The 25,660-nt window shown below is 54.4% G+C and overlaps 2 protein-coding genes across 2 annotated transcripts; one reads left to right on the top strand and one right to left on the bottom strand.

Moving 5' to 3' along the window:
• Positions 1-475: 475 nt before the first annotated feature.
• On the bottom strand, positions 476-2,462 carry LOC123125586 (cytochrome P450 94A2-like). Its single transcript, XM_044546062.1, has one exon. It carries the CDS (start codon positions 2,392-2,394, stop codon positions 712-714), a length of 1,683 nt encoding a protein of 560 aa, XP_044401997.1. The 5' UTR covers positions 2,395-2,462; the 3' UTR covers positions 476-711.
• A 16,354-nt stretch (positions 2,463-18,816) lies between these two features.
• On the top strand, positions 18,817-25,411 carry LOC123122925 (casein kinase II subunit alpha-2). The gene is made up of 10 exons (XM_044543307.1): positions 18,817-19,134; positions 20,441-20,570; positions 21,515-21,709; positions 22,232-22,389; positions 23,184-23,274; positions 23,378-23,443; positions 24,359-24,441; positions 24,538-24,601; positions 24,685-24,753; positions 24,970-25,411. Exons 1-10 carry the CDS (start codon positions 18,905-18,907, stop codon positions 25,027-25,029), a joined length of 1,146 nt encoding a protein of 381 aa, XP_044399242.1. The 5' UTR covers positions 18,817-18,904; the 3' UTR covers positions 25,030-25,411.
• The last annotated feature ends 249 nt before the right edge of the window (positions 25,412-25,660 follow it).

The raw sequence follows: 25,660 nt of genomic DNA, 5'->3' as shown, positions 1-25,660 counted from the left end.
TATATAGGCAACTTATTTGTCCCGGTTCGTGGCTGGAACCGGGACTAAAGCTCCCCCTTCTGTCCCGGTTTTAGGCACGAACCGGAACAAATGGCTGTGGGCCAAGAGCGGGGACCATTTGTCCCGGTTCGTGCCCAGAACCGGGACAAATGGGTCCAGACGAACCGGGACCAATGCCCACGAGGCCCCGACCGGCCCCCTGGGCTCACGAACCGGGACTAATGCCCCCCATGGGTTCCGGTTCGTGTAGAACCGGGACTAATGGGCTGGGTAGGCCCGAACCAAAGCCCTGTTTTCTACTAGTGGATCATACTCATTTACATCATATTCATGTTAGTGGCACTCACAACCAAAAATCACTTTGTTGTCATCTACCTACTTGAGAGTGAGCAGGGATTAAACTTGGGGATGTTTATACTCCCCAAACATATTTATAACTTTTGCTTGTTCCATGTCATATTTTTGCTCAAATATCTGTCCAAATACAACAAACAAAAAAAACCATTTTAATCTAGTATATTTTTTGTGTACATCACATATGAACATATATATTCATGAAATTTTGTACATGTATATATATACACTACAAATATATGCTTATGTGTGTGTATTTATTTATTTATTTGACTTTTTAGTATGGAAATAGTACTTTTGCTGAAAAATAAATGAAGGGATCCCGGAAGCTCGGCCTCCATACGGACTTTTCGGTGATCATGCTGCACGCGCTCGGTTCTTGAAACGCACGCGGAGCCCGCCCTTCATCTTCAGTGTCACCGCCATCTCGTGCTCCGGTGCCATGTCCATGCTCCCGGCAGGCACCAGTACTTCAACGGTGAACCTCCTAACCACGGCTGCCGCGACGACTTTCATCTGCAGGTACGACATCTCCTTTCCGAGACACGCGCGCGGCCCCGCGTTGAACACCGGGTACCGTGCCGCCTCCGCCGACACGAACCGGCCGCGTCCGTCGAGCCACCGTTCCGGGCGGAACACGCGGCAGTCGTCGCCCCACACCCTCGCCGACCTGCCCATCGCGTACGCTGAGTAGTCGGCGAACCACCCGGCGCGCACGACCGTGCCATCCGGCAGCACGTCATCGTGGACGGCCACGCGGGAGACCATGGGCACCGGGGGGTACAGCCGCATAGTCTCCGTGATCGCCGCGTGCAGGTAGTGCATTCCTTTTAGCTCGTCGTACCCGTCTTCGCTCTCGACGTCGCCATCGGCGAGGCGGCCCACGTCGGCGTCGGCTTCTCTTGACGGCGCCAGCGCCAGCGACGTGACCTCCTCGTAGACGCGGCGCTCGCAACGCGGGTTGGCGGCAAGGAACCAGAAGAACCACGTGAGAGCGGAGGACGTGGTGTCCTTCCCGGCGAGGACGAAGGTCACGACGGTGTCCCGCAGGAACCGGCGCTTCGCTTCCGGCGAGGCAAAGATTCGGCCGAGCTCACTGGCTTCGTCTTCCTCCATCGCTGCCTTGAAGCGCGATAGCAAGTCCGGTTCGTCCTCACTATTTCCACTCTGACGCTGCTGCTTCGACTGCAGTATCGCCGTCACGTACTCGTCCACGACGGCGATTGCCAGGCGGAGCCGCCGCTCGCTGCCGACATCGAGCAGCTTCTTGACCCTCCACCCGAGGGTCGTGGGGTGTAATATACGGCCGAAGGAGATATCGACGGCATCATCGAACGCGGCGAAGAAGGCCCCGTGCCGGTGATCATCCAGCAGCGCCGACGACCTATCGTCGTCCACGCCGAACGCGACGCTGCAGATGTTATCGAACGTGAAGCGTCTGAGCACGTCCTGCAGGTCAACAGCCTCGCCGGAGTCGGCAGCGGCAGCGAGAAACGGGACAAGGCGGCGGTGGATGTGGTCCCTGAGGACGCGACTAGAGAATCGGCGGAGCAGACGGGAGGAGAAGGAGTAGGAGGCGAGCTTGCGCTGGAGGGTCCAGAGGCGGCCGTTGGCGAGGAAGAGGCCGTCGCCGAGGAGGTCCGCGAACGCCGCCCGGATGCGCGCGCCCTTGACGTAGCTGGGGAAGTTGGCGCGCACGATGTGGTCGATGACCTCCGGGTTGGCCGTGTCGACGCCGCAGTAGCCGAGGCCGCCGAGTGGGCCGAGCACCTGCATGGTGGAGGCTGGGGCGGCGGCGAGGAGGTCGGCTGTCCAGTCGAGGAAGCGGTGGCCGTTGCGCAGGAAAGCGACGAGGTTGCCAAGAACGGGGTTCGATTGCGGGCGGTGGTTGCCGGGCCCGGTCGCTCCGTTCGCGGCAACCTGGAGGCTTCGCCTTCGCCGGTGATGTTGGAGGAAAAGGACGACGGAGACGAGGAGGAGGAGGAGAAGGTTGTAGGAGTAGAAGTGGAGAAGCGGTGGGTCAACCGCGTCGATGTCCATGCATGCATGCAAGAGAAGGTAAACTTTCTTTTCCTTTTTTGAGATGAGAAAAAAAGAGGTCAGCTTAGTTTATGGTGCACCCGATGTTTTGCCTTGCTTTTATGGTGCTCGCGAGTTAACTATGCATACACGTTGAAAGAATTGAGTAGACTCTTGACGTACGCAGCCGGAAGGAGCTGACAAGTTTTGCATGTTTTGTTTTCAAAAAGAGTTGTACACGTTGCCTCTGAATTGTAAGGGCATCTCTAGCGCGTGATCCGCAAATTTTTCTCCTGCATTCTGTTCGCACAGGGATCGATCCACGGACACGGATGCGGGAGGTCGCCAGCCTACATACATTTTAAACACTTTGGTAACAAATCGAACAAAATTCGTGCAAACACAACGGATTTCATATATACCAGATTACATTCATGCAAACACGGCGGATTTATGTTAGATTTCAAACATTTAGAACAAAAAAATTGTTTTGACCCGACCCTAAACCTATTTTATGGCGGTGGCCGGCGTCCAAGACCTTGTAGTCCACCGTCCGCCATCTTTATGACCACCGGCGATAATACCGATGAAGTGAAGTTGCGGTCTCCGGCGAGGAAGAGTAGAACACGGGCGACGGACCGGCCCACATGGGACATAAGGCCCTACCGCCCCCCGTGCCCTACTCATCATCAGAGGAGTCCACGCCTTGTCCGTCGCCAGTGGACATGAGGTCCAGGATGAAAATGGCGGCGTCCGCGCTGTCATCATCCCACAGGGCCGCCTAATGGTCGTCGGCGACGCGTAGGAGGCGCAGCTCGCGTTGTTCTCGTACGCGATCACCTGTAGATGCGCCTCCGCGGCGGCTGCTTCCTGGCGTGTCGGGGATTGGGTGCGACATATGCCAAAGGATGGCTTATCATGATGGGAGCGAGTAGAACGTCGTCGGTACCTGGAAGCGGGATGAGGCGTAGACACGTACGTCGGCGAACTTTACCCAGGTTCGGGGCTCTCCGTGGAGATAACACCCCTAGTCCTGCTCTGCGGGGTCTCCGCATGATCACTAAGGCACTAGTAGTACAATGGTGCTCCTTGAGCTGTTTGGTAGAGGTGGAAGAAGGCAAGCACGCTCTCTCCTCCTCTAGGTGTGAGTCTAGTTCTAACAGGTTGGAACCCTTTGCATGGGTGCCCTGGGGGGTTTATATAGGCCTACCCCGCAGGGGTACATTGATAATCTGCCGGGTGCAGGACCCGGCTGTCAGTGTCTCTGGCCGCCGGCTTCTCCGCCGGCTGCTGGGGCCCGCCGCCTGGTCTGGTACGGAGCCGACAGGCCGCTCCCGCCGCTCGCGGGTCTTGCCGGCTGCTGATCACTGTAGCTGTGGTGCTAATGACGCAGGCTTGGTCGGGAAGCGTGGCTACAGTCCCGCCGCCTGGCGGGCGATTACTGTAGCCACACCGCGTCTCATCTGGTTGATGGCGCACGGGGCCCGAGGGAGGGATAAGCCGCCTGCTGGAAGCCGGCTTCCCTCAGGTCCGGCTACCCTGGCTTCCTCCGTCTTCAGGGCTCTCACTGCCTGGTAGGGCCCGCCGCCTGCAAGCCGTACCGACAGGCCGTCGTGGGAACAGGGCTCCGCCTGTGAGGGGTGACGTTTTGGGGGAGAGGCAACAGTGCCGCGTCGTGCGGAGATCTCCGCCTGTACGGGGCACTGTGGCCACGCCCGGCCCTGGATTCGGGGGGATGGGCTACGCTGTAGCCATACCCTGTCTTGTCTCCTTGACGAGGGCGCAGACTTTGAGGGCGCCACGGGCCGACTGCTAGGGGCCGGCCTCTCTGGAGGCCGCCCACTAGGAGTCGGCCTGTTGTGATGCCGTCTTCTGGAACTCGGCCGCCTTCTGACAGTCGGCCGTTCGGCCAACCGGCCGCCGGAAGGCGGGATCTATCTTGACGTCTTGAGGGCGCAGCCGGCCCTGATGTCTTGAAAGGTTCGGGGGCTCGGGTTAGGCTACCCGTGGCCCATTACTCCGACAGTAGTCCCCGAAGCTGGTGAGGGGCCACGGTTGAGGAGCCGGGGAGCCTCAACAGTTTCCTCCTCCGGGTGCTCCGAAGGAAGCTCCATCCGACTTCTGGGGAGCCGGTCGGCAGGAGTCGGGTACGTCTAGCCGGATCCTTCTGGAATTTCGAATGCATCGGCAGGAACCAGGTGGCGTGCTTGCTAAGCTTCTCGGCCCGCCGCCCGTCGTGGGCGTGCCACATGGCACCAGCCAGCCGGGTCGGCCTGCCAGCCCACGCGCGTGACGGGACGCGGCCGCGGGCCGGGCCCGCCACCATCGGATCTCGGCCTGCGAGCGGATCCGCTGCGGCCGAGGCGGGCGGTTGGGTTTCCCCGCGGAGTTACTGCGCGCAGTAACCCGCGCGGTAAAGGCGGGAGCGTGGGGTCGTGGGCACAGTTAATCCCACGATCCCACGCCCACCCCCTCGGCTTCGTAGCCCGTAGGCTATAAGTAGGGAGAGGAGAGGGAGCGGCGAAGCACGCGCGCCCCTCCACCCCACCCTCCCTTCTTCTTCTTCCTCTCGCCACAGCGCCCCGAGCCCCGCCGAAGCGCTGCCGCAGTTCGTCTCCGTCGAGTCCGTCCGTCAACCTCTCGCCCCCATGGCACGCTCCGGAGCCTGGGACGGCTCCACAGTCCACGAAGATCACATCGACTTCCTCCGCCAGACACGGCGGCTGCCCGGCAAGGACTACGTGAGGGTTCGCCTCGCGCCGGAGGGGGAGATCTCGCCGGCGCCGGAGGAGGGCGAGCGGGTCGTCTTCCGCTCGCACTGCCTGCGCGGCCTCGGCCTGCCGGCGAGTGGCTTCTTCCGGGCCTTCCTCGAATTCTACAATATCCAGCCGCACCACCTCACCCCGAACACGGTGGTGCTGCTGTCCGCCTTCGTCACTCTGTGCGAAGGCTTCCTCGGTGTCCTCCCCACTATCGAGCTTTGGGGGGAGTTTTTCTACACCAAGCTCGGCACCGTCGTTGCGGGCGTGCCGGCTCAGTGCGGCGCCTTCATCGCGGTGCGGAGGCCGGGAGGCGACAATCCATTTCCTCCCATCACGCTGATCCAGTCGGTGAAGATGTGGCAGCAGTCGTACTTCTACGTGAAGAGCATCTTCGCGGAGGGTGACTGGGTCAACCTGCCGGCTTACGCTGCCGGCCCGCCAGCCGGGAGGCGGCCCAACTGGTCGTACCGGGCCAAGACACTGTCGCCTTCTGGAGCCGCCGCCATCGCGCGGCTCCGGGTGTTGGTACAGTCGGATGGCCTGACCGGGCCCGACTTGCTGTCCGCCTTCGTGGCGCGCCGGGTGCTCCCGCTCCAGGGCTGCCCTCACATGATCTGTCAGATGAGCGGGCATCGGGACCCAAGCCGGCTGTGCACCAAGGAGATGCCTCACGCAGAGGTAGCTCATATGGTGAACTACCTTGCGAACTGCAAGCTCACGGAAGAGTGGCGGTTCGGCAAGGAGCCGTATCTCGCGCCGACCCCCCGCCTATGGTAATTACCTTTCCTTCTCTCTCTCTTCTTTTTGCCGAGTTCCGTTTGTCCAACCTGACCAACCGGCTCTTCGAGCAGAGCTCCCTCCTCCAGCCGGCAGCCGGCGCCGCGGGGCCGAAGCGTCAATTTCTCCCCGACCGGGTGGAGAGTGATGTGGATGACCCCGACTTGGGGGCGGCGGCCTTGGAGGACGACGCCGAGGGAGGGGGTGGCATAGCAGGCGGCTCAGGGCTCGGAGCCGGCCTCGAGGACTGGCCAGACGACGACACGGGGGAAGTCGTCCCGCACCGCCAGCTGGGGTCCGACCAGCTGGACGCGAGCTCGTGTGACGCGCCGGCAGCCCGAGGTGGCGCGAAAAAGCGCAGGGCCGCGCCGAGCCTGTTCAGCAGCCGGCCGAAGAAGCCCAAGGGCTCGGCCGCGGCGACCAAGCGGGATGAAGCGGCCGCGAAAGCCATCCGCTTCCGCAAGGCGGTGAAGGAGCCGCAGCTGGTTTCCGCGTAAATACTGTCTTCCTCTCGTACTTTCTCCTTCCTTGTTGATCTCGTCTGAGTTTCTTCGCTTCGCTTCCCTTGATCTAGGGCCCCGCTCTCTCTTGAGAAGTTGGCCGCCGCCTCCATCGTGGGGTCGGCGGAGACTTCCACCACCACCCGGCGGATCGATCCGGCCGCCGACCTCCGGGAGGCGACGGAGCAGAACGCGCGGGAGGCACGCGAGGAGCAGGAAGCCGCCCGCTTGGAGAAGGCGGAGGCAGACAGGGCGGAGGCCGCCGCTTTGAAGAGGCTGGCAGAGGCCGAGGCCGCCACCGCGGCGAAGAAGCAGGCCGAGGAAGCCGCACGCCGTCAGTCGGCGATGTTTGTCACCCCCTGAACTCTGCGCCGCCACCACCGGAGTTCGTGGCGCAGACTGGGGAAGCCGGCGGCGAGCACCCTATCATGGAGAGGGACAGCGGCGACGTCGCCATGCCGGACTTAATTGTGCCCTCGCCACCACCTTCTGAGGAGGCGCGAGACAAGCAGCCGGCCGACCCGCCGGTGCCACCAGCCGGAAACGAGATGGTGACGGGCCCTACTCCCAGGGTCCGCACACCCTTACGCCGCCGGCTCGCGAAGGCGGCCTCGGCGCCATGCCCGCTGGACACCGGCGCCGCAAGCTCCTCGATCCCGGACACCGAGGCGACCAGCGCCGCACCCACTGGGTGGGTGCAGGGAGGCAGGACGGGCCCTCTGAACAAGGCGATCCTGGACGTTCAAGCCAAACTCCGCGCCGAGGCCGACACTCTCAAGCACTGCAACAAGGCATTCCTGGAATCGCGAGAGGCCATCCGGGTACGCTTCTTGCTTCTTCGTTTTTAATTCTTGTATTGCTTCATGGGGGCGCGCCGGCGCACCCACTGGGTGTAGTCCCCGAGTTTCGGGTCGGCTGCTGAGCAGGCAGCTCGGAACTTTAATTAGCAAGCTCCGAGTACTAATGTCTTTGCTGTAGGATTATCATAACCTCCGTGCGACCGCCTTCAACTCCAAAGTCCAGGAGTTGGATCAACGTGCCGTTCACTTGTCGGAGAGCCGGAGTAAGTCTTCTTCTTTCTCTGCGGGGGCGCGCTGGTGCACCCGCGGCTGTAGTCCCCGAGATTCGGGCCGACTGCTGAGCAGTCGGGCCGGATCTTCCTGGCAACTTCATCTTTCTTCGCTGATTGTTGACGTCCTTTCTTCTCTTCTTTTGCAGAAGCGAACGCCATCCTGCAGCAGCAGCTGGGAGAAGCCAACACTACGTTGCGCGCCAAGGAGGCGGACTGCAACAAGCTGGCCGAGGAGCGTGACCGGCTGGTCACGCAGCTGGCAGAGCAGGCGGAGCTTCTCAAGAAGGCCCAGAAGGAGGCGGAAGACAAAGAGACCGGCCTCCTTGCTGAGTTCGCGGCCGAACGCTCCGCCTGGACCGACAAGGAGGCGATGCTGACTGCTAGCCTCGGCGAGGTTGAAGACATGGTCGACGGTAGGCTGCCTTCTTTACTCTTTCCTCAAACTGCTGGCCTCTGATCAAGCCGACTTCTTGTTTCTGATCTATTCTTAGCTTTTTTGTCCGAGCAGACTTCTTCCCGAGTCACTCTGGCGCTGCTAACCAGGCTATCGAGGCCGACCGTGAACGACGGAGGGCAGAAGGTGAGCAGATCGCTGCCAACGCCCCCCGTACTTTTGGCGAGCAACTTCTCAGCATCCAGGCTCGTCTTCGGCCGGCTCATCGGATGTTGCGCCGCCTTCAGCGTGTCGGCGCCCAGGCGATCGCCGCCCTGTGGCCAGACATGCCGGCTCCACGCACACCCAGCCGAACTGCCGACTGGCTGGAGGTGGCGGCCGGCCGTCTTGAGGCGTGGAAGGGCTCCTCGGCCCGGGCCGGAGCGCGCCGGGCCTTGGAGTTCGTCAAGGCGTGGTACCCTGGGCTAGATCTAGCCCAGTTGACCACATTTCGACTAGAAGCCCAGGAGGAGCTGGTGGCGGTGGAGGATGACCTTGTCAAGCGAGCGGCGGCAATCGCTGAGTACACCAACACCAGCATCTTCGTCCCGGAGCTGACCGAGAACGGTGCCGAGGCGCCACCGGAGTGGTTTGGGCTGAACCCGGAGGATGGCGAGGACTCGGCCGAGGTGATCGACTCCAGCGACGAGGGAGAAGATGAAGAGGAGGAGGAAGGTGAAGAGGAGGCAACAGAGGTCGGAGCGGACGGCCAGCCTCAATTCGACTGCGCTCCAGCAACGAGCCGCGCCCGAGCGAGCCGACTGCTGCTGAGGGCGACCAAGCGGAGACCGACCAGCTGGCCACCCAACCAGCCGGCACCACCGACTCCACCATTCCGCCGACTCCGTCTGCTGCTTCCTAGGCTGCCATTTACCTTTGCTTCTTCCTGCTTATCGGTCTCAACAACTTTGTTAATTTCGCACAATTCCACCCGCGGGGTGTATTTCAAACTCCTGTTGAATATCGGCCAAGGGCCTTTTGATGTGTAAATATCTTATCCGAGTTCTATCTTTCCTTGCTTTCTGCTCTTTTGGCTTTTTTTTCTTTGCCGCCTTCCCTTGGTTGCCGCCTTGCCAGCCGAACAGCCGCTCTGCGGACTGTGGCTGGGTCAAGTACTTAGCCACTTTCGGGAAGGCAAGTACTTAGCCAGCTAGAGTTTTCTGGCAAGTTAGGTAGAAGCCGGCCGGCCGGCTGCTCGGCAGCTGGTCGGTGAGGCGAGAAGCCGGCTTGGACTATGTGTATGCTTTAGGTCCTTAGCCATTTTTATGCAGACACCCTTTTCGCCTTAGCTCCTGCCGACCGAACAGTCGCTCTGCGAGCTGCGGCCTCTGGCAGGAGAAAGCTAAGGTGCCAACACACTACTTGTCCGGCTGCAGGAAGCATTTCATAGTACAAAGCGTCAAGTCCCCGGGTCGACTGGTCGAACCCGGTGCCAGACGGTCTAATGGGATAACACAAATGACACGCGTAATACTTATCATATAGATAAAAGAGGGCAGTCCCTGAGCTCTTCTCGGGGGTCCCGGAGTCTTCGTACTTAATACAAAAGTTGGCGTGGTACATACTGCTTTTAACTGTAAAACCTTCGAAGGAGATTCGCATTCCATGGTCGCTCCGTCTCCTTGCCGGAGTCATCTCTTTTGCGTGCTCGAGGCTTCTGAGCGTCGATGAGGTAGTAGGAGTCGTTGCCCAACACCTTGCTGATGATGAAGGGGCCTTCCCAAGGTGCCGAGAGCTTGTGCTGGCCGGCTGTTCGCTGGATCAGCCGGAGCACAAGGTCTCCTTCTTGGAAGGATCTTGGCTTGACCTTTCGGTTGTAGTATCGGCGCAGACTCTGCTGGTAGATGGTGGACCGGCTGAGTGCCAACAGCCGGCCCTGTTCCAGCAGATCGATGCCGTCTTGTCGTGCTTCTTCTGCCTCCTCTTCGCTGTACATGGTGACTCGAGGGGAGTCGAATTCAAGTCCGTCGGGATGACGGCTTCGGCACCGTAGATGAGGAAGAAAGGAGTGAAGCCGGTTGACTTGTTCGGGGTTGTGCGCAGACTCCGGAGGACGGCCGGCAGCTCGTCGAGCCAGCAGCTGGCCGAACGCTCCAGAGGCTCGACCAGTCGGGGCTTGATGCCGGACAAAATAAGGCCGTTTGCTCGCTCCACTTGGTCGTTTGACTGCGGATGGGCTACAGACGCTAAGTCCAGTCGGATGCCCTGCGTCGCGCAGAAACGGGCCAAGGAGCCTTTGGCGAAGTTTGTGGCAGTTGTCGGTGATGATGCTGTGTGGTATGCCATACCAGATGATGATGTCGGAGATGAAAGTCACAACAGTCGGACCATTCAATTTCTTGATTGGTTTTGCTTCTATCCACTTGGTGAACTTGTCCACCGCGACAAGCAGATGAGTCATGCCACCTCGTGCTGCTTTGAATGGTCCCACCATGTCCAGGCCCCAGACAGCAAAGGGCCAGCAATGGGGATAGTCTTGAGTGCAGAAGCCGGCTGATGAGGCTTGGAGCGGAACTTCTGGCACCCTTTGCACTTCTGGACCAAGTCTTTGGCGTCTTCTAGAGCAGTCGGCCAGAAAAAACCGTGGCGGAAAGCTTTGGCAACAAGTGCTCTTGAAGCCGCGTGGTGACCACACTCGCCTTGATGGATATCTTTGAGGATTGCTTGGCCTTGCTCCGGCTCCACGCAGCGCTGGTAAACACTAGTGACGCTGCGCCTCACAAGTTCTCTGTTAACGATGGTGTATGCTGCTGCCCGGCGTTGCACTTGTCGGGCCGAGATCTCGTCAGTCGGCAACTCTTTTTTCACCAGAAAATTGAGGATGGGCTGAGCCCAGGAAGGTGCTGCAACTTCTTCGACTGCTAGGACTGCTACTTGCACGAGGGCGGTTGGGCTGGGAGGCGGTGGGTTGGAGTCGGCCGCCGCTTGCTGAATTGATGAAGTCCCCGGGCCGACTGCTGCAGTCCCGGGGTCGGGCTCTGAGGTCCCAGGGCCAGGTGCGACTGTTGGAGTCCCCGGGCCGCCTGCCGAAGTTCCCGTGCCGGCTGCTGGGGCTCTCAAGTCGGATCCGACTGCTTCAGGAGGAGCCGGCACAAAGATGGAATCCGACTCTGGCGATGGTTTAACAGACGGCTTGAGGAGGCGTTGTAGGGCAACGCCGGCTGGTATTGCTTGCCGGGTGGAGCCAATTCGTGCCAAGGCGTCGGCCTGCTCATTGTCATTTCTTGGCATGTGGAGGAACTCGCACCCTTCAAAGTATCCACTGAGTTGCTGTACGAGGAAGCGGTAGCTGGCCATATTTGCATCCTTGGCGTCCCAGTCGCCCGATGACTGCTGGACCACCAAGTCGGAGTCTCCATAGCACAGGATCCGGCGAATGCCGAGTTCCTTGGCAAGCCGGAACCTGTGTATGAGCGCTTCTTATTCGGCTACGTTGTTGGAGGCGGCAAAATGAATTTGCAGCACATATCTGAGCTTGTCGCCTTTGGGAGAGGTGAGTACGATGCCAACTCCCAAACCGGTGCGCATTTTTGAACCATCAAAATGCATTTGCCAATGGGTGGAATCTGGCGCTGGCGGCAGGTACTGGGTCTCGGCCCAGTCGACGAGGAATTCGGCCAGTGCTTGTGACTTGATGGCGGTGCGAGGCTGGTAGTAGATGGTGTAGGGGGCCAAATCTATGGCCCATTTGGCCACACGGCCCGAGGCATCTCGGCTTCCAATGATCTCGGCGAGCGGAGCTGTGCAGGCCACAATGATTGGGTGCTCTTGGAAGTATGGCTTCAGCTTCTTGGCAGCAAAGTGCACGCCATAACGCATCTTCTGGTAGTGGGGATAGTTCTGCTTGGAAGCGGATAGTACTTCGCTCAGGTAATACACCGGCCTTTGGACTGGTAGGGCTTTGCCTTCTTCCTTGCATTCCACCACTATGACTGCGCTGACCACCTGGCTGGTAGCGGCGATGTAGAGGAGCACGGGCTCCTTAGGAGTCGGGGCCGCCAGGACAGGCGGAGTGGTCAACATTTTCTTGAGCTGGAGAAAAGCTTCATCCGCCTTGTCGTTCCACTCGAAAAAAGTGGTCTTCTTCATGAGCTGATACAGGGGAAGAGCCTTCTCGCCCAGCCGACTGATGAAACGGCTGATGGATGCCAAGCAGCCGGTGAATTTTTGCACGTCCAGCAGTCGGGTGGGCACCTCCATCCTCTCGATGGCCTTGATCTTCACAGGGTTGCACTCTATGCCGCGTTCTGAGACCAAGAAGCCAAGAAGCTGGCCGGCTGGTACTCCAAAGACGCATTTCTCCGGGTTGAGCTTGATCTGAAATCGGCGCAAATTCTCAAAGGTCTCCTTGAGATCTTCTAGCAGCGTTCCACGCTTCTCCGTCTTCACCACCACATCGTCCACATAGACATGGGCGTTTCTGCCGAGTTGCTTGAGGAGACACTTCTGCATGCATCGTTGAAACGTGGCGCCCGCGTTTCTCAAGCCGAACGTCATGGTCAGGTAACAGAAGGCTCCGAATGGCGTGATGAAGGCGGTCTTCAGCCTGTCGGCCGGGTTCAGCTTGATCTGGTGATACCTGGAGTATGCATCCAAAAAACTCAACAGCTCGCATCCGGCTGTAGAGTCAATCACTTGGTCGATTCTTGGTAGAGCAAATGGGTCTTTGGGGCATGCCTTGTTGAGGCTGGTATAATCAATACACATGCGCCACTGCTTGTTCTTCTTCGGCATTAGGACCGGGTTGGCTAACCACTCTGGAAAGAACACCTCCATGATGAAGCCGGCTGCCAGAAGCCGGGCTATCTCTTCTCCAACAACTCTTCTTTTCTCTTCTGACAGGCGGCGCAAGGGCTGCCGGACTGGCTTGGCATCAGGTCGGACGTGTAGCTTGTGCTCAGCGAAATCCGCCGGAACACCCGACATGTCCTTGGGGGACCATGCGAAGATGTCCCGATTCTCATGGAGGAAATCGACGAGCTCGCCTTCCTATTTGCTGTCAAGGTTCGCACCTATGACAGCGTACCTCTCTGGGTGCTCCGGGTCCAAGGGTACCTTCTTTGTTTCTTTGGCCGGCTTGAACGAGCCCTCGGCTTCCGACTCCTTGGGGTCGGGTGACATTTCCGGCTGCTTGCCTGCCATTGCCACAACCCGGTCAAGGAGCCGCTTCTCCGCTGCGATCGCGAGGGACTCGGCCAACCGGCTGCTCTCTGCGGTGCAGGCAGACGACTTCTTGTAGTCTCCTGCTATGGTCAGGATCCCTTTGGAGCTCGGCATCTTCATCTTTAGGTAAGCATAGTGGGGAACCGCCATGAACTTGGCCAGGGCAGGCCAGCCAAGTAATGCATGATAAGGGCTCTCAAGGTCCACCACTTCAAACCAGACTGGCTCTCGGCGGAAATGATTTTTGTCCCCGAAGAGGACATCTATCTGAGTCTTGCCGATTGGTGAGCAGGAAAGGCTAGGAACTATGCCATGAAAAACAGTCCGGCTGGGCTGAAGATGTCTCTGCTTGATCCCCAACTTCTCCATGGTATCTTTGTACAGAATGTTGATGCTGCTGCCGCCATCTATCAGGACTCGGGAGAAGCGAGCAGCTCGCCTCTCGGTGGCAAACGTGGCATCCAACACCAAGGCATAAGAGCCGGGATTTGGCATCACCTCCGGGTGGTCAGCTCTGCTCCAGCTGATGGGCTTCTCCGACCAATGCATGAACTCGGGGGTCTCTGATGCTACTGCATTCACTTCTAGTTGCTGCTGCCGTCTGCTGCGCCTGTCGTCGGCCACGCTGGTGAACACGACGTAGGCCCCATGCTCCTCGGGATAATCATCTTGTATGGCACCGACTGGCCGGGCCGCCGGCTGCTGAGGAGGAGGAGGCGGCGGGCTGGCTGGCGGAGGAGGCTGGAGTCCGTCGCCCTTGGCGATCCTGGTGAGCTAGTGGCACTTCCGAGTAGTGTGATTGGACGGCTTCGCACCGCTATGGAACTTGCAAGGTGCATCAAGAGTCTGCTCGTACGAGAAGGCGGGCAGCTAGTTGGGCTTGCCGCCCTTCTGGCGCTTGGGAGGAGGCGGCCCTTCTGGCTGCTGATCTTCAATTGTCGGCACCTGCCAGCTCGTGGAAGCCGGCTGCATGGCCTTGCGCTTGTTGTCGTTCGGTTGCTGTCGCTGACTGGAGTCACCAGCCGGGGTCCGAGGAGCTTGAGGGGCCACCTTGCCCGACACGTTGACTTGAATCTCCGCCTTCATGGAGGAGTCAGCCGTGGCGTACTTGTCTGCTATGATTAGCAGTTCGTCGAGGGTCGCCGGCTCGTCGCAGAGAAGCTTGTGCTTGAGGAGGGTGCCCTCTCGGCACCCGGTAGTGAAGTACTCAATGGCCTGCACCTCGTGCACACCCTCGCACGAGTTGCGCAACTCGGCCCAGCGCGTAAGATAGTCGCGAGTCGACTCATTGGGGCCTTGGACGCATAAGGAGAGTTGGCGGGACTTGGGCGGCCGCTTGTACGTGCTGGTGAAGTTGCGGATGAATGCTTCGGTGAAATCAACCCAGCTGTTGATGCTGCGGGGCTTCAGGCTGTTCAACCACGTCCGGGCTGTGCCCTGGAGCATGAGCGGGACGTACTTCACGGCAACGCGCTTGTTGCCGTTGGCGATGCTGACAGCTGTGGAGTAGTCGACGAGCCAGTCCTCCGGCTTCACGGAGCCGGTGCACTTGAGTGTGTCTCTCGGGAGAGTGAATCCTTTAGGGAAGGGCTCATCTCGGATGCGGGGGCCAAAACAAGGCGGACCGAGCTCATCTTCCTCTTCTAGCGCCAGGGATCGATTGAGGCGATCGATACGGTGGCGGGCATCATTTTCTCCGATTCCTTCTCGGCGGCCAAGGCGGTCGCCGAGTGATGGGTGATCAACAGGCGGCGGGGAAATGCGCCTCTCCCTGCGGGGAGGAGGAGGCGGACAGTCGTCTCGCCGTTGTACTGCTCTTGGGCGACCGTCTTGGTCATGCTCGATGGTGATGTGAGTCCGGCTGCGGCTGGCAGCCGGCTCCTTGTCTCTTCTGTCGCGGACACCACCAGTCGGTGTCCGGGATGTCACGCCTTGGTCTCGTCGAGGAGGCGGATCATCGTTTCGCCGGTTGGGCGCTTCAGTCCGGCACCCGGCATCTTGCTGCTCAGCAGCCGCGTCGAGGAGCTGCTGAACTCGCTCCGTCATGTGGCAACGCTCGTCGCCCTCGAGTTTGTCTAACTCGTCTGCTGCCGCCTGGGCAGCTCGTATGTTCTCCGCAGGCGTGGCGTAGACGGGACGATCTGTCCCGAACATGCTGGCGATGGTCGCGCCACGCTGCCGGATCAAGCCAATACGGCTAGGCCCACCAGGAGCCGGCGTGCCGCCGACGGCACGGTCCATTTCCCGCTGGTAGGCGTCCGAAAGGCGTCTCATGCTGGCCAGCCGGTTGGCGCTCTCAACGAGCTGGACGCGGCGCGCTTCCAGCGTCTCGGCGTCGCCGTCTTCCGGGATAGGCGCAGCCAGGTCTTGCATTGCCGCCTGCAACGGGTCCTGGCCACCTCCGCCAGAGTGCTCGCCGTGGCTGATGACGAGCACCTCCATGACGGTGCTGCCGCCGCTGTCCGCGCGAGGAAGCGGCTCATCGTAGACCACCACGTTGGAGGGGAACGCGTCGAGCGACGCCGTGTCGGAGTTGACCAACATCGGGTCGGTGGAGCCAACCGACTCCAAGTGAGGAGCAGGCTCGCTGGCAACGTGGAGCTGATCGAGGAGGCTCACGAGGCGACTCTCAGGGCCATCGGTGCCCGCATCAGACGCGGGCTCGTCGGAGAGGCGAATCTCGCCAAGAAGATCGGCGAGGCAGCTCGCCGCGCAGGCGACCTCCGCGCCGCGCAGTGCGTTGGTGCAGACGCCGTCTGGCGTGCCGGGCTGGCTGCGCTCGCCAGGAAGGAACAAGGTTCCCGTTCAGAACAGGTCTCCGGGAGACGGTGCACCTCGCCCCATGGTGGGCACCAAATGTCGGGGGTTGGGTGCGACATATGCCAAAGGATGGCTTATCATGGTGGGAGCGAGTAGAACGTCGCCGGTGCCTGGAAGCGGGATGAGGCATAGACACGTACGTCGACAAACTTTACCCATGTTCGGGGCTCTCCGTGGAGATAACACCCCTAGTCCTGCTCTGCGGGGTCTCCGCATGATCACTAAGGCACTAGTGGTACAATGGTGCTCCTTGAGCTGTTTGCTAGAGGTGGAAGAAGGCAGGCACGCTCTCTCCTCCTCTAGGTGTGAGTCTAGTTCTAACAGGTTGGAACCCTTTGCATGGGTGCCCTGGGGGGTTTAGATAGGCCTACCCCCCGGGGTACATTGGTAATCTGTCGGGTGCAGGACCCGGCTGTCAGTGTCTCTGGCTGCCGGCTTCTCCGCTGGCTGCTGGGGCCCGCCGCTTGGTCTGGTACGGAGCCGACAGGCCGCTCTCGCCGCTCGCGGGTCTTGTCGGCTGCTGATCACTGTAGCCGTGATGCTAATGACGCAGGCTTGGTCGGGGGAGCGTGGCTACAGTCTCGCCGCCTGGCGGGCGATTACTGTAGCCACACCGCGTCTCATCTGGTTGATGGCGCACCGGGCCCGAGGGAGGGATAAGCCGCCTGCTGGAAGCCGGCTTCCCTCAGGTCCGACTGCCCTGGCTTCCTCCGTCTTCAGGGCTCTCACTGCCTGGTAGGGCCCGCCGCCTGCAAGCCGTACCGACAGGCCGTCATGGGAATAGGGCTCCGCCTGTCAGGAGTGACGTTTAGGGGGGAGAGGCAACAGTGTCGCGTCTTGCGGAGATCTAAGCCTGTACGGGGCACTGTGGCCACGCCCGCCCCTGGTTCGGGGGGATGGGCTACGCTGTAGCCATACCCTGTCTTGTCTCCTTGATGAGGGCGTAGACTTTGAGGGCGCCACGGGCCGACTGCTAGGGGCCGGCCTCTCTGGAGGCCGCCTACTAGGAGTCGGCCTGTTGTGATGCCGTCTTCTGGAACTCGGCCGCCTTCTGACAGTCGGCCGTTCGGCCAACCGGCCGCCGAAAGGCAGGGATCCATCTTGACATCTTGAGGGCGCAGCCGGCCCTGATGTCTTGAAAGGTTCGGGGGCTCGGGTTAGGCTACCCGTGGCCCATTACTCCGACATGGCGAGCGGCGGTTTGAGCAAGGACGGCCTAGTAGATCGCACGCTGCTCCGTGACAAACTTGGGGTTCGCTCGCGCGTTCACCGTTGGTATGGCCCTCCGCCAGCCGATGTTGCTCTAGGAAGAAGAAGTTGTACCGTTATTTACCCAGCACACGTGTCACATTCCAAGAGTTGTATTTTTTTCAAAAAGCCAGGAAAAAGAATCCCTTGCAGGCATAGTCTTCTGGTTAGAGCATCTCCAATAAAAGATGCAAATTTTGGAGATGTAAAAATTTACATCTCCAAGAAGTGTTTTTTGCATCTCCAAAAAAGTGCCAACTCCAACAGACCATGCAAAACGGAGATGTAAAACAGCTACTCCAATAGAAGATGCAAACTAGAGATGTAAACCGGCCGTTGGTCGCGCAACTGCTATTCAGCCACTGCACAGCCGCATTTGCATATTGGATTTTCATAATTCTAGCAACAAAAGTGCATCATCAACCATAGTTTTAAATCCTACAAGCAAAAGTCAGTTGTCTCAAACAAAGTTGTTGGTCCAACACATAAAAATGCACATAGGCATCACTCAATTTGTGTTATCTCCGTTGTCACTAGTGCCATTGTGGACGGTGGTATGATCATCATCAATGGCATCTTTGTCGACGTTTTCTTGTGTCGAAGTCTTGCTACCGCGAACTCCACCGGAAGCACCTTCATTGCCACCTCCCATGTCGTTCATTTTGCCACCGAAGCCACCTCCCATGCCACTCATCATGTTGCTGCCAAAGCCACCTCCCATGTCACTCATCGTGTTGAGATGTCATCACCACATTGTGGAGTTTCATATTCTTGCGATGCATATTCATGTCAATAATCATCATTTGTCACATTTGTCGCGCGCATGAAAGCTTCATCATCGAGACTACAAAAGAACGTACACGCAATGAACTTCATGTTCTATTGGAATTAACAATTGAAACACCGAAGGAATGCACAAAAAAACCTTTTTACCTTTGCGACATATCATCGAACACGTTGGATGCGGTCGCGGTCGGCATGGACACACCATCCTCCATGGCCGCCGGCGGTGGCGGAGGAGGTGGATAAGGAGCTCCGTAGCCGGAGGAAGACACCATGGTCGGCGGCGACTGCAAATCGCCTGCCGTAGTCGCGTCCGGCTTCGAGATTTTTCGCCGGCCAAGGTTGGATCCCCGCCGGGTTGCGGTCCCGCGTCGTCGGCCGCTTCACGCCTCCACCGTGAGGCTTGGCGGCCCCCTTCTTCTTTGTAGCCTCCGGCGCGACGACGACCGGCCACGGCAGGGCAAATCTAGGGCAGCAGCATGGCGGCGACATGGAGGCGGAGGCGGCTCCACCGGGGAAAGCTGGCGCGGAGGCGGCAACCGCGATAAGGTGGGTCAGGGCACCGGCGGGGTCATCGGCATCGGCCATGGCGGCAGCGGGAGGGAGGCGGACGGGCGGGAATCGGGCGGCGGCTGGTCGCGCGGAAGGTAGTTTTTACATCTCCGCGAGGCGGAGATGTAATTATTTTTTGCATATACACCATCTGTTGGAGAGGTGTTTTTGGGTTTTTAGATGCAAAAGCATATACATCTCCAATACTAGGAGATGCTCTTATGATTCAGCACCAGGCAATAATAAATCCACCTGTCAGTGACCCAACACGAGCAGATTCCAGAGTCTCCGTCCCACTCCACCTCTTTCTCCACGCCAAAACTAAACTAAAGAAGATTCATCCTCACCTAATCTCTCCCTCCCCCCTCCACCCACCCCCAGCCGGAAACCCTAGCCCGCCGTCGCCGCCGGCGATGGCCGCATGAGCGATGCCCCTCCGACGAAGCGCCCACCAGCCAGCTCCGTAGCTCTAGCCGCCGCCGCCGCCGTCGTAGCCGCCCTCGCGTCCTCCTTCGTCGCCCTGTCCCCTCGCTGCGCTCCGGCCGCCGCGGGATCCAGGCCCAGTATGTCGAAGGCGAGGGTCTACACCGACGTCAACGTGGTGCGCCCCAAGGAGTACTGGGACTACGAGGCGCTCACCGTGCAGTGGGGGTAAGGCGCTGACGTCACGTCCTAATCATCAGCCATAGCTAATTTCTGTGTTCACTTTGCTGATGGCTTGTATGCTTGTAAATTTCGGTTAGTGCTGGGTGTGGTTTATTCGTTGTGGCTGCAAAGTTAGGCGTGTTAAGTGAAATTTACCGAGGTTCGGGGATTTTTCTTCATCCCCGTCAATTGCAGCTTGTGATTACGGAATTGCGGAATATGAGCAAAATAGTACTGTTCTGATAAAACGTGTGTTAAATGTTGCCTTGGTAGCTTTGGCATAAAGCTTATGAAATTAAGAAGTTACTTTGAGCAAATAGCTTTGAGTTAAAGATTGGTGTTTGATTTCCCATGTCCATATTCAGAAATATATATAGATTGAAGGATGGGGGTTTTCTTTCCAGTATAGTGCTTTTGACCTTGTCTAGCATTATGTTTCACCCAATATATTGTTAAATATTCTACTTAATGTTCGGTAATTGTGCTACATTTGTTCTTTCTCTCACCATGGAAATATGCAATTTTTTCCACCTAATTCATTTGGACATGCCGCTGTTCTTACTAATCCACTTCTTCCAGTAACCGTTGTGGTTCTTCCAGTATACTTGAAATTTGTGCTGCAAGCCTGCGGTAGCTCCAAGCAACCACCATAACGTACTTATATTGTCCATCCTATTGAGATCATTAAAATACTTTCTTAATGAATAGACAGAGGTCCTGCTGGTTTCTCGGAAAAATAAAATTCATTATACTTGATGTACATCATGTGATACCAATTGTATATTTGAACCTTCGGAGGAATGTGTTTGTTCAGTGGATATACCAGCAAGTGTATTCATTGTATTCTCTTTCTCTGCATCAACTTATTTTGACTATTGTCAGTTATTTTAATTGTATATTTAAGTGTGAAAAAACGTCGTGATTAATTGTAGTTGATTCGTTGGCTCTCCTTGTTCCATCTGAACTTCATAAGATTGTCAGGAAAAAGTGTGAATGCTTTCTACAACATGGTGATATGAACGTCTTTCTAAGAATACCTGTCTTCTCCTTGCGACTTCTAATCAGTAACGATTTACTCCCTCTGTGAACTAATATAAGAGTGTTTAGATTACTAAAGTAGTGATCTAAACGCTCTTATATTAGTTTACGGAGGGAGTACTTTATAAATTAACTCTTAAGATTTATCCTCATTATCCCTTTTTCTGTTAGTTCAATTCTTTTTGGCGAAAGGTAATTGGAACCCTAGCCTCTTATGCTTTTCATGTTTCCACTGAACTAATACCGTGCTAACCATTGCTACATCTCTAACCAGTGAGCAGGATGACTATGAAGTTGTCAGGAAAGTTGGAAGAGGTAAATATAGTGAAGTGTTTGAAGGCTTCAGTGTTAACAATAGCGAGAAATGTGTCATTAAGATACTCAAGCCCGTAAAGAAAAAGAAGGTACTATATGAAGCTTTGTAACTTATATTGAGATGTGAACTACTCATTTGCATGTTGAACTGTAGATTTTTTTTTGGATCCAGTAAGAATCCTTTTATGGATTATACAGAACCAAAAAGATTTCCATCAAGAGTAGAGCGTGCAACCGAGAAAATACAGGATATAGGAACATAAAATAAATTGAGTAAAGAGTAGTAAAAAATTAGAACTTTTCTAAAACTTACAGAATTTGCTTGAGTGCCAGGTCAGTAGTGTCCAGAAACTCTTTTAGTGTGAGGCCAGAAGTGTCTCATTCTTTCTCTTAGCATCCTCAACAAGTATCAGCATTGTCTTTTGACCGCTCTTAGCTGCTTCTTCGTCACTTTGTGATGGAGACTTGCGAGTTGCGAGTGTGTCATCATACCTGCCATGTCTACGTAAGATGCTTGGCTTCTTGGTCGCAAATTTTTTCTGTTCAGGCAATGTACCTTTTGGGGAACCTGGTAGGAGCACTGCCCGTTCATTCAGAAGCATGGAATGTGACTGTAATAACAAAGTGACTTACTTTTAAGGGGAAGAAAATAAGAGAACTCACAAACACCCGCACTGACCCCCTTTACCCACTCTCCTGGCTAAATCTCGTAGGGCAACATCTGCAAAGGAAAGGGACACTACCTCCTGCAAAGTAACATGTTTTGTTGAGAAGAGCCAATAGGAACACGATCAGATCCATGAAATGGAAAAGCTGATTGATGCCAGTCTTGTTTGATCATAAATCTGGATCTATTTTAATGATTAGAATAATCATCTGTTTGTTCATAAATTCACAGAAAAGAGAAGATTAAGTCCATAGTTAATGCCCACACATGCATCATTCTTACCATGTCATGCCTTGCACTTCCATTAAATAAAAATGCCTTTCTTGGTGATTTAGGTCTTAACCTACTTGTCATATGTTTATACAGATTAAAAGGGAGATAAAAATACTTCAGAACCTCTGTGGAGGTCCAAATATCATCAAGCTGCTCGATATTGTCAGGGATCAACATTCGAAAACTCCCAGCTTGATCTTCGAATATGTCAACAACACAGATTTTAAAGTGCTCTATCCCACGTTGACAGATTATGATATTCGCTACTACTTATATGAGCTACTAAAGGTTTTGTTTACCATCCTAACTTATTTTGCTGTGATATTCAACAAAATGCTTTGTCCTCTGGATCGGCAGAAATATTTGTGGAATGCCTTTAGATATCAGGAATATTGTTCTTCTGGAAATGTTGAAATTACATATTAGTTTATTTATTTATGTTCCAGTTACACCTGGTGTTCTAGATCAGTATCATTAATTCTAAGTCTCAACTTCTTGAAAGGTTCTCTGTGTAGCAAGCTCAAATGCATTAGCAACTAAAGTTCAGAATTAACGTCTGATAAAATAGTTGGCCCTGAATTTTATTGTGCTTTATGATCTAGGATTTAGTGAAACACCGTTTTATCAAGTTCTAGTATTCTTAAAAGTGCTGGTTTCAAGATATCAGTGATTGTTGAGCATTTTTGTGTGCAATATAAGTGCTAGGTCTCTGCTGTATATTTTGATGCCAAAGTCATGGTTTCAAACATGCAGGTAGTTGCTTATTTGTGACACATTTCCTTTTTTGTTTATATGGTTATACCATTCCAGGCATTAGATCACTGCCATTCACAAGGCATTATGCATCGAGATGTCAAGCCGCATAATGTTATGATTGATCATGATCTCCGGAAACTTCGCTTGATAGACTGGGGCCTGGCGGAGTTTTACCATCCAGGCAAGGAATACAATGTCCGTGTTGCTTCAAGGTTTGTGTAGATACAGTAAACTACTTGGTTGGTTATGTTATGTCTTACTACCCATAAAAAAATATACTCCCTCCAATCCAAATTAATTGACTGAAGTTGTACTCCCTCCTTCCTGAATTACTTGTCGTAGAAATGGATGTATCTAGAACTAAAATACATCTAGGTACATCTATTTCCACGACAGATAATTCCGCACAGAGGGTAAGTGTGCGTCAATTAATATGGATTGGAGGGAGTACCATTTTTCTTGCTCCACAACTTATTTGGATTGAACCCTTTTGATCGTTTGTATTGCGCGAGGATGGCAATTTAAGAATATGACTTATTGTTGGAAATTGGCTCCAGAAGCAACATATGAGCAGATAAATTTACTCGATTTGAACCCTGTATTCCTGTTTGAGCTGCCTAATGTACTTCTTTCGGTGATGTATCCATGCTCTAAAATTTAAGCGATGAAGTAGTTCAATCATTATAATTATATGTAGAAATCTGAGCAAATTACATAAAAAAACATGTTCTATCACTACAAAACAATTTGTTTTATCACTACAACATACTCCCTCCGTCTGGAAATACTTGTCGGAGAAATGCATAAAAATGGATGTATCTAGAATTAAAATACGTCTAGATACATCCATTCCTCCGACAAGTATTTCCGGACGGAGGGAGTATTATTCATGTTAGCATGTTTTATTGCTTATTAGTCCATGCCGCATGTTCTGATTTTCATTTATATTTCCTTACGCATGCTTTTTAATATCTGAGCATAGCATTTTTTTCCCCATTTAATCCAGGTATTTCAAGGGACCTGAACTTCTAGTTGATTTGCAAGATTACGATTATTCTCTGGACATGTGGAGCCTTGGGTGCATGTTTGCTGGGATGGTATGTATGGATTATGAATACCCATATATGTATCCTGGACTTAATGGTGTATTGACATTAGGTCCGTAACTGACTCATTTGCTACTTGTTTTCATGGCTGCAGATCTTCCGCAAGGAGCCATTCTTCTATGGCCATGATAACCACGACCAACTCGTGAAAATTGCAAAGGTGAGCCCCAGTATGATCCTGGCATCTCCCATATCTCTGGTAATAGAAGGCTTGTACTTCTTGCTAAATGTCTTTTAGTGATGCAACCCATGGTTTGGCCTTTTTGCTAAAAACCTTCCCATTACAAAACCTGTTTTCTGTAGCATGCAGTGGGCACCATGTTCTTGAGTTCAGTTAGGGTTAAGATTGCTCAATCTGATTGTATCAGATTGTATTGTAAGAAAGACCTACTCCTCTATCACAGTTAAGGCAGTTTGCTCAATAATCAAGGAATAAGTAACCCCTCATCTTCCTTTCCACGGTGGCTCCTTTCTGTTGAATTAGGGCTATGACTGACTGCCCACTCCCAAATTTAAAATGCTCTGTACAGGACCCAATTTGAAGGGGAGCCTTGGCGCAGTGGTAAAGCTGCTGCCTTGTGACCATGAGGTCACGGGTTCAAGTCCTGGAAACAGTCTCTTACAGAAATGTAGGGAAAAGCTGCGTACAATAGGCCCTAAGTGGTCAGACCCTTCCCCGGATCCTGCGCAAGCGGGAGCTACATGCACCGGGGTCCGGGCTGCCCTTTACAGGACACAATTTGCTGTTGAGATGGCACTAAACCCAACAACCAGATAACATACGTACAGTGCTATTATTTGTCCTAAGGAGCTTTGCCTATGTTACACGTACCTTGCCCATTGTGTTCATAGAAATTTTTCCATTGAGTCTAGGCTAATGTTTTCTTAACTTTGAAATGTGAAGGATTGATTCCTATCCTACATAGGAATAGGAATTCATTCCTACAAACCAAAGGGCTCCAAAGGAAGAGTTCCTACAAAATTCCTATAAACCAAAGGAGGCCTTACCCTGAATACATGGATACTTTGTCCAGCATAGTAGTGTCTTATTCGTGCCACTTACCATTATTTTCAGGTACTTGGAACAGACAGCCTGAATGCTTACTTAAAGAAGTACCACCTTGAGCTTGACCCTCAGCTTGAACATCTTGTTGGAAGGTAAGCTGCATGCTTGGGGATGTCGATACCTTCCTCCTTTGTGTTTGAAGACTAAGAATTCTGACCTTTCCATCATTCCATGTATGTCATGTGCAGGCACAGTAGAAAACCCTGGTCAAAGTTCATTAATGCTGACAACCAGCATCTAGTATCTCCCGAGGTTAGTTAATGGCACTTGTATAACCAGTATATGTTTGATCATGAGTTCTCCGCTTGACTGCATGATTTCATGTGTATTTGTAGGCCATAGATTTTCTCGATAAGCTTCTTCGCTATGATCACCAAGATAGGCTCACTGCCCGTGAAGCTATGGTAAGTCAAAAACCGGTAAACTTTGTTACAGTTCAAGACGATACTATAGTTTTGTTTCCTGGACCTGTCTTAATGAAGTTGCTCAGCCGCACATGTTGCATGCTTTTGACCATATGTTGAGTGTTGCCTATCTGTTTTGAGTTCCAATAAAATATTTTCACACATCGAAGGTTCAATAACTGACCACTGATCAGTAACAATCATTTACTCTTGTAGGCGCATCCATACTTCCTTCAAGTGAGAGCAGCGGAGAACAGCAGGGCACGGCCACAATGACATTCAGTGTGAACCGTGTAAAGTGGAGCGCAGTTGCTGATTGTTACTGATCATCACATGATGGAACTGTTACAATGGCAACTTGGTTCAACTAGCCGTCCTACGACTGAGATGACGGTCTGAGTCGCTGTGCGCGGACAACCCAGAATGAGCTTGTAACCTTGTATTTGTAAACTTAAGAGTATACTGTTTATACTCGACTGATGGTGGTTGATGAATGTGGCGACATGCATATCACCATTTCTGTAACAGGGTAAGTGAATTGTCTACATTGGGCAGTCCTAAGATCCAACAGTAGTAGAGTTGCATCAGTGAAATGTATGGGTTATTTTTGTTGGGATTAATCTGTATGGTTTTTGAAATACAAATGTGTAACATTAAAGATGAGTGTTTATTTGGAATATCTTACAAAATTTCTCTGAGTTGTGCCTGCACATGACATAACGAGAAACCCGTATGCACTTAGAAAAATTGTTGGACTGTTCACAGAACCCGTCCGGGTGTCTGACCATGCGACCCTTATGTGCAGAGTGATAATGAGGCATCACGGAACAGCACAGTTCATATCTTTGCTGTACTGCCATAGGGATTAAATCTGCGATGGTACCACCTCTGTTCTTACTAAATCAAA

This window comes from Triticum aestivum, chromosome 5D, assembly GCF_018294505.1.
Source record: "Triticum aestivum cultivar Chinese Spring chromosome 5D, IWGSC CS RefSeq v2.1, whole genome shotgun sequence".
Lineage (NCBI taxonomy): Eukaryota > Viridiplantae > Streptophyta > Magnoliopsida > Poales > Poaceae > Triticum > Triticum aestivum.
The sequence above is the reverse complement of the archived record's forward strand: the minus strand, read 5'-3'. Positions and strand labels throughout refer to the sequence as shown.